Below are 11,206 nucleotides of genomic sequence, written 5' to 3'. Positions count from 1 at the left end.
GAATTTAATTGTTCGCTTGCTGCCAGGATAAACGATCATGATCACCAAGTTTTCTATATATTAAAAGTATGTTATATCTGCTCTTACTTGTTTATTTTTCTTACCTTGGTTTAAAGAAATGCCAGCCCAAGAAGAATACACCCAAGATTGCACATACACAGCCCATAACAATCCAAGCTAATCCCATAAAAGGATTTCTATCACCAAGGAACGAGGTTCCTGTAAGTACAATTGATTTTTTGCCTCCATATAGGCTTATATCATAATCTATCGTAGTTTTTTAATTTTGGTTCTTTATTTCTAGTTTAACTTACTTGTCGTGACATTGATCTGATATATTCCAGGTTCCAACACACCTTCCCTTAATGCACTATACAACTTTCTAAATGTGGGATACCAACTCGTCCTCATCCACACCTGAAAATGCTCATCCTCTTGTGGATGAAACATATTTTCTGGTGTGTAGCCATTTGGATATCTCTTTGCCCAGTTGGGTGGTGGAACAATTTTGGACAGATCCATCGTTGTTGTAGCCAGCCGCTTCTTGTCGGAGGGCCAAGCGATGCCTGTTTCATCAAAAGGGATCGTGGTCACCTCTTGATTACCGGGCGGAGCAACAAAGGTGACATTGTCAAAGGTATCTGTTTTTTTAATCCATAAACATCAAAAACACACAAGACACTTTTTTTTCTTACCATTAAACATTGAGTTGGCGATCAGTCCACAAGGATAGTAAATCTGTCCTTGCGGGTTCACATCTATCGGAGCACATGAAGCTTTAGCCTCAGCCTCACTGATGATGTCTCCATGAAGTTGATTATAACTAAGACTCTTCACGTATTTACGATGATTTTGATAAAAGTTGGTTAGTTTATAATAAAGATAAATCGGTGCTTTCAGTTGCATGGGAATACTGAATTGAATAGAACATGTGCCACCTATCAAGTCGTTGGCTGAAGGTGTATACCTATAACTGGGTGCATAGACAACTATATATAGAAAAAGGTTTGTTAGGCTCCATCTTTAATAAGCATCCTCCTGTTTACCTGTTGTATTTTCAGAAGTAAACTTGTATGAGAATAAGTCAGGCGTTAGGTATTGAAATGAGTTGTTTTGCTTGTGACAATCGGTATAATCAATCACAATTTCATTCACCTATTGTGTGTTAGTGCTTGCTTGTATTTTTTATCAATCTCTTACTGTATCGCTTTCATATAAAAAAAGGCCACCAAGAGGGGCAAAGATGATACCAGCGGCAAGTAGTGTTGGTAAAACTGTCTTGGGCGTTAAAAGTGGTTGCCAAGCCTTGAGTCTTTGTTGCTTAAATGCAGTATCTATAAGCCCCACAAATGTTCATTAATTGTTAATGCTTTCTTTTTAACAGCAACAACATTACTTGCAGGCTTTCTACTCTTTGTTTCTGCCATGAGATGATGAACAAGAGAAAAAAAGAAATAAAAAAGAGGAGAATATAAAATGCTTTAAAGTTGTGTGACTCTACTCTTTCTTTTTGACTCTGTAATGTTGGAATCAATACCAGGAAAAGTATTTGTTGTCGGTGTGGTATGCCTCATCTGCTTCATTGCTTACTCATCGCAACTATGTATATTTATACCTGTTTACGAAACAAGCGAGAGTATCCTGCTATTGGTTCCATTTAATATTTTGGTGCTATTTGTATTTTACAACTATTATTTGGCTGTAACAACTGATCCTGGCAAGATTCCGACGAATTGGGTAAATTATAAACATCATGTCTATCTATTTTCTCTATACCAACGCTCATGAAGGAGCCTCCTTCTTCTTTAATAGCACCTGTAATAGCTACAGAAGGCATTACAGGTCCAAGATATTGCAAAACATGCAGGACGTATAAACCTCCTAGGAGTCATCATTGTAGATACTGTAAGCGATGTGTGCTCAAGATGGATCATCACTGTCCATGGATTAATAACTGTGTGGGGCATGAAAACTATGGCCATTTTTTTCGGTTTATCATCTATGTGGATTTAGCTTGTGCTTATGTCATTACCTTACTAATAGGTAGAGTAAGGGCTATTATGGACGCGATCAGACATTTTCAAGCAAGTATATTGTATGTGTCTAGACAAAAAGGGATGTATTAACATGATCATAGTTTGATGCTGAGCCAAATACGTTTGTGATTGTGTTTATGGTTGCCAATTTTGTATTAGCCTTTGTTGTCTTATTCGCAGTGGGTATCTTGTCTGGGTATCAATTTTATTGTTTATTGAGGAACCAAACTAATATTGAAGCATGGGAAAGGGGAAAGGTAGAGACATTGGTAAGAAGAGGCAAGATTCTACCTGTGAGTAAATAGAGAACAAAATAATATAAATGACAAACTAATAAACATGTTTATAGATAAACTATCCATTTGACATTGGAATCTACAAAAACATCTGTCAAGTCTTGGGTCCTAACCCTCTCCTTTGGCTTTGGCCACAAAGAGCCGTCGGAGATGGTCTTTCCTTTCCCGTCGTTTCAGGCACAGATCCTCGATTACCTTACTATTGGCCGCCTCGAGACCCAGATGATTTACGGCCGTCGATCTTTTCGTCTAAATACAGAAGACAGCAAGAAGCTAGGAAATTACTAGCCAAAAATCCAGATGCTAATGTAGATGATGAATCGGAAGGTTATTATGACTCAGGAAGCTTTATATCTGAAAGTGACGAGTATGATGAAGAAGTAGGCATGAAGAACTTAACTGGCTTCTATGACATTTCGGCCACTTCTCCTGCACATGAACATAGTGATGAAGAAAAACCCCTAGCTTATTTTGCTAGGAAAATACATGGTAATCCTGAAGAAAAAAAGCAAGATTGATAACCTAAATAAATGATACCTTTTTTATATGATGTACACCCTTTTGTCGTCAAAATGATACTGCAAGAAATTTGCAGTCCCCCTTGTGCATTATTGCTAATCAAAGTTTTTACAAATACCCAAATTACAATTGATACAAACATTTTACTATGCAAAATATACAAATAAGTCGCGATAATTAAGCTTTTATAGCAAATAGGGTCATTACACCTGTGCACAAGAAACCCATTACAGCATATAGTCAAGCCCTTCAACAGAGACTTTTGCTTCCATCACTTTAAAAACGAAACGGAAGCAGTAACTTTTTTTTTTTGGCTGTATGCAATGCAAAGTAGGGTTATCTGTCGCTCTCTGAGTACAATTGTTATACGACTTACATCAAGTAGAGGACAGACTCACAATCTATGTAACATATATTTTGCATGAAGAAGCAATTGCAATCTTTCATTACAAAGAAAAAAAGAAAAAAAAAGTAATTAGAACCTCACTTTTTTTCTCATACTATAGCAATTGAGGGGAACACAAAGAACATTGGAATCTTTTAGACACAGTATGATTTGTATATGATTTATGCTTACAGATCCATAATTCATAGTGAGAAGCTGTGAGTGATCTATTTGAAACGAAGCAGGCAGGAGATTGACTCTGCAATAGAAAACACTCAAACTCAACTGAATAATCTTTGTAGAAAAAAAGATGGAAATTATTCGCACACAATATAGGATCAATATAAATTGTAGATGAACTGATAAGCAATCAATCAAAATGAACCAAGAGTCAATTATAACATTGTCATATTATCACGTAAACACATACACTAGTTAAAAGATATACTTGGACAAGATGTTGTTATTGTGAATACTGACCCCAGATGACTTTATATCTACAAGGTTTTTTAGTCTCTTACTTTAATGATCTTTAACAGTAACACAAGACTTTATGTGTCCATAGTAACAAATTCTGCTTCAACAGAATATTTGACAAATTTTCATGTTCCCACAACAGGAAATTCACACATCTCTTATCAATAATTTCTATAAAAGGAAATTGCAGTCTCTCTTTATCTTCAATCCATCTCTCTTTTTTTTCTTTCTTTCTTTCTTTCATTCTTTCATGCTTTTTCTACGCAATTCTTTTATTCGAATCCATAAACGCTCTTTTCACGACTGCCCCATCAATTCTATTCAATCATTGCGATTATTACTTATTGGTAGCCCCGTAAGGAGCACATGATTAACCCCACATATTTCGATATGCTCATTTTTCAACAGGGCTCCGGTAAGGGTACGCAATCATCAAGACTTGTCAAGAATTTTGGCGTCACTCATTTATCAAGTGGCGACTTACTTCGTAAAAATATTAGAGAAGGAACATGGGTGGGTCAACAAGCAAAACAATACGTGACCGATGGGAAATTAGTCCCTGACGGGCTACTGATCTCTCTTGTAAATAAGGAACTACTTCATATTGGCGCTACTGTTTGTGTTTTATGTGTATTTTTTTTTTCTGGCTTGCTTATTTTTTTTTTTTATAGAATTGGCTTTTGGATGGATTTCCGAGAACAATTGAACAAGCAAAGCAGTTGGATACTTCTCTACATCAATTGATGCAGCCTTTGAACTTAGTTATTCATTTACAAGTACCGGAAGAAGTCATTTTACAAAGAATCATGGGTAAGAGAGAAAGGGAAAAAAAAGATTCGCAGCTCATGTGTGTATATAGATCGATGGGTTCATATACCTTCCGGTAGAGTCTACAATTTATCCTATAACCCGCCTCGTGTACCCGGATTGGATGATATCACAGGAGAACCACTCTCGAAACGACCTGATGATAATCCAGAAGTATTTAAAGTACGCTTGGACCAACATCATCGCATGTCAAGACCCTTACTGGACCATTACAAGGATATTGTTGTGAATGTCAAAGGAAATACAAGCGATGAGATATATCCTCAAATTGAAAGGGAAATTGTAAATAGATTAGGTATTTTGCCTGGACATGTCCCTGATGTCTCGCCTATTTCTGTATTGAAAAAGGAAAAAGTGTATAAACAAGAGAAAGAAGAGCATCAAGTGAGCAACGTCTAGAATTAGAATTTGCGCACCCCGTGTCTATGTATATACATATACATATATATATATATATATATATCTTATAAATAAAACAGAATAATGGGATTATCATGATATATATGTGTGTATTGGATGTATAATGTACAAAACAATGATTATATAGTAGTATGTAAATTATGAAGCAGTAATGCGTCGGTTGCTATCAATGATGACTTGGTCGCCATCTACTTCTTCCAAGTCAGGCATAACAGATGCTTTGAGTAGACAAGGAAGACAACAGCCAGAGCAGCATAAAAGAAAAGACTACAATAACAACAATGAGTGATAAGCATAGATGGTGAATGAATAGCTTACAAAGATAATAAATAGCGGAACAAATACATGCGACATGCGAACAAATACATATCCATCCAGTCGCCTTGCCACCAGTCCGACAAGAGCATAGACTAAGACACAGATGATAACAAAGAGAATCATACCAAACATAACTGTGATCTTTCCTTGATGTGCAATCTCAGGTTGTGGCAGTCTTGAGTATCTATAATACCTGTAAATAAGTTCCAAACCATACTTTAAGCCCACAAGATAAAAGGGAATAAACACAATGGCCCAAGAACAATGAATTATTTCGTCAATACGTAAGGCGATCAGAGTCAAGGCACAGAGTCTCAAGATGGATAACCAATACTGTTGGAACAGATAATAGGGAATTTGCTTTTGTTCTTGCACTGATACAATGGCAACATAACCAATTATTGAGTTCATCGTGATATGAATCAACTGGATCCCCTCAAAGACAAAATACGGTATGAATACTTGACATGCAGTCCAGCTGCTTAGAACCTGGTCTAATTTAAGCACAATGAATATTTGAAAGAGGAGTAAAAGGGCGAAATTGATAATCCAGACGCCACGTTGCACCACTTTGGCTTGTTTTTCAAACCTCTTTTTCTTTCCAGCCTCATCTTCTTCCTGCATCTTTTCATCTTTGCCTTGTTCCTTTTGGCTGGAAATAATAAATCGTACGAGATGATAAAAAGTGATGATATCGATGATCCACAGTGGTATCCAAACTACTCTCCATGGCCACAGTACAAGTTCATCAATACGAATAGTCAAAAAGATGAGAAATAGAATGAATAATGTAAATAAAAATGAAATGAAAAAGAGAATGGTGCATAGCATTGATTCAACTTGAGGATCAAATAGTGGATTCATGACTGTACCCATCATTTGTAAACCGAGTTCTCCATATCGATCGTACACTCTACGCTTTTGATCGTCTCCGAGTACTTCATAAGCATAACTGATTTCTTTAAACTGGTGACCTAATCAGTTACTTTTTTTGTTTCTTTTCTTTAAACCTACTTTATCTGCACTATTTGGGTTTTTATCTGGATGGTATTTTAAAGCTAATTTTCGATATGCCTAGAAAAGAAATAAATAAAAGTGATATTATAGTAATCTGCTTATTACTTTTTTAATTTCTTCTGGAGTGGCAGCCTTTTGTATGCCAAGCACTTGATACAAGTTATTATTACTGCTATGACTTTCCATAAAGAAAGAAAGAAAAGGGAAAAGGGAACAGAGAGAAAATTTATTTTTGACACTTTTATTCTCAGACAAGTAGGAGAAAAACAAAGAATATCATTTTTGGTTATCCCTCTTTCTCCTCCTTTTTTTTTAATCCACAATAAGCTTTTGTTCCAATACAAAAAATTCTTGGTAAAATACCTACAAAAGGATGCATTAATCTCCCCCTGTTTCATCTTACATATTTCATGTTACCCGTAAAAGATCAATGCCATGTTTCACGTCATCAGTACCACCTGTTTCACGAATAGAATGCATACTTAGTTGAGGATTACCAACATCAACCGTACGAAGGCCAAGTTTAGCACTGAGCATAGGGCCAATAGTAGATCCACAAGGTGAGTCATTGCGTACGACGAATTCCTATTTGAAATAAACGGGGTTAATATACACAGTGCAATGTTGAAAGTTTTCTTTTTACTTGAATAGGAATATTATGCTTCTTGGCCAACTCCTTCAGTACCAAGCTAGTAACTGCAGTAGTGGCATAGCGTTGATTAGCATTGACTTTGATAACAGTGCCCTTGTGCATTTCAGGACGATGGTTTTCTTCATGTTTTTCCGAATAGTTGGGATGAATGGCATGAGCCATATCAGCACTGACAAGGATACTCTTGTGGATCGCTTCTTCAAATGCGGTGCTAGATATCTCCTTGGTCGCATGAATCACTTCTGTATTGGCGAGTCTTTGTAAGGTGACAGGTAACAGATTAGAGTCAGCTCCATGTGCAGTTTGAGATCCAATTTCTTCATTGTCAAATAGGGCAGCAATGCGAATATTCGTGTCATTGTCAATACCCTGTGCAGCAATCAAGGCCTTGATCGCACAGAATGACATTTCCAAGTTGTCAAGGCGGGGAGAAAAGATGAATTCGTTGCATGCACCTCCAATAGTTGATTTCTGTGTGTCATAGACAGCAAGTTCAAAATCGCGGATTTGAGAAGCTATTATGTGGTTTTGGTTATGAAAAATGCTTATTATTAAAAAAAACTTACGTTCAACATTCATTTCTTGGGAAAGAATACGGATCAATAAAGGGTGATGGCTGGCGTCAGCCTCGACGGTATCATCAGCAGTATTGCCTGTCAATTGACTAATATGAGGTTATTTTTCAATGGTTATAATAACAGTTCTTTTTTTTTTACGCTTTCGTGGCTGTAGCAAGAATGGGCGCTAATTGAACTTCTTTGTTGAATGTAAACTAGAGTATAGTATTTAGTAAAGAGGAATTCCTTATTTTTCTCATTTGTATATATATATGTATTACTCCATCATTAGCAGTACGATCCAAATGGATAGCAAGAGTAGGGATACGTAAAATAGGTCTATTGGACAACAAATGTCAGAGTACTTTTTTTCTCTTTTAAAAAAGTACTACCTATCGATTTTAACCAATGTGTGCTTAAAGGTACCATCTTTTTGCTCCACAAGGACACGGCCAGCCACACTCAAATCTCTATCAAACCAAGAGTGCCTAAAAAACATTGATTAGATTACTTTGTAATTACTTCGATTGACACTGTTACCAGATACCACCACCATAAAGTTGAACACCTACTTCAAGATAACCGGACTTTTCTTTCTTGGATATAGGTTTCAACTACATCAGTCAGGTTAGTTAAATGGCGTGTTATCAAGTTATATCATTTACCTTCAAACAAGGCGAGTCCGTATGCGCACCTACAATGGAGAATCCATTGCCGGGATTGTACTGGCCACCGACAACAAAGGCAACAATAGCAGAACCATTTCGTGTGAAGAAATACTTACCACGACGTTCAAGCTTCCAGCTATCACGTTCCTTGATTTCCTTAAATCCTGCTTCAAGCAAGAGTTTGGCAGCTTCGTAAGTTGCATGAAAAGGTGAAGGTGAATTATTAACGAATTTGATAAATTCTTGAGCTGAAGAACGTGTGAGTTTTTCTTTTTATTCTTTTTCAAATAGTCAGCTTACCTTCTTTGGGAATTTGGAGGTCGTTCGACTTAAAAGAGAGACAAATGCAATGTTCATTATCTTGTAATTTGTAAGTCTTGCTTCTGGACTTACCATTTTATCTAAAGAAGGAAAAAAAAGAAAAAAAAGGAAATACGCTCAGGGGAGAGCCATTTTGCTTAACCTAAAATGAGACCTGAATTTTAAATGACTAGGAACTTTGGACTTTGGTTGTTTTTATATGCAGCTTTATTGTTATTAATAAAAATATCTTTGTTAAAAATAGGCTACTACATACTTAAAGAGTTTGATTTAAGGATATATATTTAAGTTAACTGCAGTGAAAAACTCGAGAGAGAAAGAATGGGAAAATGCCTAAATTGTCTTGTGATAAGGTAAATGAACTACGAGTCCCAAAGTTGAGACACAAACAGATGCAATTAGTAAAACAGCCAACTATATGAAATAATTCCACTTACAACATATCAGATATTTTATTGTTTTTGTTAAATAATGAGCACAATTTAATATACAGTGAGTTAAAAAACCGTTCCAGTGTTTTCCTACTTTGGGGTTTTTCGTGTGTAGCTCACTTTTTGGTTACGTTGCCCTTACATAGCTTATGCTCGACGAAAGCTCTGATTATTCTCTACGAAACTCGTAGTCTTTTTTCTCTTGCGATCACTTTGTCTAAGAGACATAGCTCTTCAAATATTACTGGTACACTGACACGGTTTTTTAAGTACCTCCTGCAATTTCGAAAAAATGCGTAACCCTACTGCTATTCTTAATTATTTGTAATAATTAAACACCAATCTAATTAAATAGCCCCTTTTTAACATATATGCAAAGTTCCATAAGTATATAAGCGCATTGACACGTTTTTCTTTCTACTCTCTTTCCTTGTACCTTTATACAAAAAATTCAGTTTAAATGACACGTTCTCTACCTCAAGATTTACAAAGCAACCTTCGTTCTCTTTTGCTTGAATCCGACATGTCATTTGAAGAAATTGCTCAGCGTTTACATATATCTAAATCCACTGTTTCGCGCTATTGTGATACATGGGGTATTGTGCGTCCAGTTAATCTTGGTGGAAGACCTGCTGTTTTAAGCGAGACTAGCAAGTCATTGATGAAGAGAATGGTTGTTACTGGTGAACTCAAGACTGGTGTGGAGGTACATCAGCATTTCATGTCCCTATATCCCAATTTAACCTATTTTACTGTCTTGAATGCACTGAAGACTATGGGGTTCAAAGCCCACCCAAAGAAAAAGGTACCATTCTTGTCCAAGAAACACAGAGAAGAGCGTCTAATTTGGGCTTTGGCGCATAGGAGCTGGACTATACATGACTGGCGAAAGGTAGTCTTCTCTGATGAGTCAAAAATCAACGTCTGGGGCTCAGATGGTATCGAATATTACTGGAGTTTACCTACAAGTGAGCTGCAGCCGCACCACGTCATACCTACTGTTAAGCATGGAGGTGGAAGCTTGATGGTTTGGGGTTGTATGACGGCACATGGAATAGGGTATATTTGCGAGGTATACGATGGTAGGATGAACGCTGAAGACTACGTCCGAATACTTGATGGAGATTTAACGGACACCCTAAATTACTACAATTTACGTAATGAGGATTTCATATTTCAGCATGACAATGAACCAAAACATACAGCAAAAGTAACCAAAAAGTATCTACACGAACAAAAGAAATATACAGTTCTTCCCTGGCCAGCACAATCTCCAGATCTCAACCTCATTGAACACATCTGAAGACATTTGAAGTTGAAATTAGCACTGTATGAGCAGAGAGCTAGAGGTGTTCAGGAATTGTGGGAAAGAGTACAAATTGAATGGGATACGTTTGATGCTGATATATGCTGTAGATATATAGACAGTATGCCTGCAAGAGTGAAAGCTGTGATAGATGCGAAAGGTGGAATCACCAAATATTAATAAAAATTTAGGGTTTGAAAAACTGTTCCAGTGGACATTCCATTTTTTACATGCTGTGCATTTAGATCTAGTTGCTAATTTAAAGTACTGACTTCACCAAGACCTAAAGAAAAGGTTAAGCAATAATATATCACGAAAGGACACGTAAGCTATTTTTATCTCTTTATTTACTGTGATACAAGCAATTTTTTGAAAAACACTGGAACGGCATTTTAACCCACTGTATTATCAAAGAGAATTGAGGTATTGGTTGTTGTTGTTGTTGTTGTTAGTACTCGGTAATGGTAGAATAAAAGCAAAGAAGTGATGAGTCTCTGTTTTATCCTTTTATTAGAAGTGAGAGGAGGACCTCATAGCAAAAAGAAATTACCTTGTTTTAAAAGACGTCGGAGTACTAACTAAGGTACATGTAATTAAGTCAAATGTAAATCTCACACGTAAAGATTAGTATTAGACATGGTCAAATACGACATTACCCCCCACCAGTTTGAGATTACCTTTGAAAAACTTGATTTATACTGGGAGAATGAAGTAAATAGATGTCTACTAAAAGCATCATTAAATGAATGCAATTAGTGGGATTTTTTAAGTCTTTTACTGGATCGTGTGGGTGTAACAGAAGATGTGGCTTTGTTGCGCTTTAAAGAACGGTTTGATTTTGACTTTGGTTTTTTGTTCTTATTTTGCACATTTGGATTAACAACAGAAGAATCTGACGCTTCAACATCAGTTGACAAAGAAATGTCTGACATTGAGTCGATGAGTTTGGAAATCGTGCCAGCTGGAGTGGTTTTT

At 36.4% G+C, this 11,206-nt stretch overlaps 5 protein-coding genes across 5 annotated transcripts; 2 read left to right on the top strand and 3 right to left on the bottom strand.

Annotated features, from left to right (window-relative positions):
• Positions 1–4: 4 nt before the first annotated feature.
• On the bottom strand, positions 5–1,427 carry RHIMIDRAFT_241743 (CDC50 family protein; the record flags this gene model as incomplete). Its single annotated transcript, XM_023609638.1, has 7 exons — positions 5–53; positions 105–267; positions 315–641; positions 696–989; positions 1,047–1,155; positions 1,201–1,334; positions 1,397–1,427. The coding sequence occupies 7 exons, from the start codon at positions 1,425–1,427 to the stop codon at positions 5–7; spliced, it is 1,107 nt and encodes a 368-aa protein (XP_023461940.1).
• Positions 1,428–1,521: 94 nt separating this feature from the next.
• RHIMIDRAFT_208246 (zf-DHHC-domain-containing protein) lies at positions 1,522–2,850 on the top strand (the record flags this gene model as incomplete). Its single annotated transcript, XM_023607042.1, has 4 exons — positions 1,522–1,737; positions 1,791–2,099; positions 2,138–2,329; positions 2,386–2,850. 4 exons carry the CDS (start codon positions 1,522–1,524, stop codon positions 2,848–2,850), a joined length of 1,182 nt encoding a protein of 393 aa, XP_023461939.1.
• A 1,104-nt stretch (positions 2,851–3,954) lies between these two features.
• On the top strand, positions 3,955–5,010 carry RHIMIDRAFT_269352 (adenylate kinase). Its single transcript, XM_023612130.1, has 4 exons — positions 3,955–4,068; positions 4,122–4,328; positions 4,385–4,523; positions 4,573–5,010. The coding sequence occupies exons 1-4, from the start codon at positions 3,964–3,966 to the stop codon at positions 4,938–4,940; spliced, it is 819 nt and encodes a 272-aa protein (XP_023461938.1). The 5' UTR covers positions 3,955–3,963; the 3' UTR covers positions 4,941–5,010.
• An 89-nt stretch (positions 5,011–5,099) lies between these two features.
• RHIMIDRAFT_247860 (DnaJ-domain-containing protein) lies at positions 5,100–6,482 on the bottom strand (the record flags this gene model as incomplete). The annotated part of the gene is made up of 4 exons (XM_023610457.1): positions 5,100–5,228; positions 5,280–6,245; positions 6,294–6,353; positions 6,402–6,482. 4 exons carry the CDS (start codon positions 6,480–6,482, stop codon positions 5,100–5,102), a joined length of 1,236 nt encoding a protein of 411 aa, XP_023461937.1.
• Positions 6,483–6,608: 126 nt separating this feature from the next.
• RHIMIDRAFT_247859 (aspartyl aminopeptidase) lies at positions 6,609–8,569 on the bottom strand (the record flags this gene model as incomplete). The annotated part of the gene is made up of 11 exons (XM_023610456.1): positions 6,609–6,659; positions 6,714–6,881; positions 6,940–7,463; positions 7,515–7,612; positions 7,665–7,720; positions 7,787–7,844; positions 7,898–7,993; positions 8,046–8,119; positions 8,171–8,421; positions 8,474–8,501; positions 8,567–8,569. 11 exons carry the CDS (start codon positions 8,567–8,569, stop codon positions 6,609–6,611), a joined length of 1,407 nt encoding a protein of 468 aa, XP_023461936.1.
• Between the last annotated feature and the right edge of the window lie 2,637 nt (positions 8,570–11,206).

This window comes from Rhizopus microsporus (genome assembly GCF_002708625.1).
Source record: "Rhizopus microsporus ATCC 52813 unplaced genomic scaffold scaffold_25, whole genome shotgun sequence".
NCBI classification, from domain to species: Eukaryota; Fungi; Mucoromycota; class Mucoromycetes; order Mucorales; family Rhizopodaceae; genus Rhizopus; species Rhizopus microsporus.
The sequence above is the reverse complement of the archived record's forward strand: the minus strand, read 5'-3'. Positions and strand labels throughout refer to the sequence as shown.

Bases quoted from the DNA above. Each gene is read 5' to 3' on its own strand.
- RHIMIDRAFT_269352 (XM_023612130.1), top strand. From the start codon at position 3,964: ATGCTTTTTCTACGCAATTCTTTTATTCGAATCCATAAACGCTCTTTT. The intron at 4,329-4,384 runs GTTTGTGTTTTA...TTTTTTTTATAG, and splicing joins TACTTCATATTGGCGCTACT to AATTGGCTTTTGGATGGATT. The intron at 4,524-4,572 runs GTAAGAGAGAAA...GTGTGTATATAG, and splicing joins CATTTTACAAAGAATCATGG to ATCGATGGGTTCATATACCT.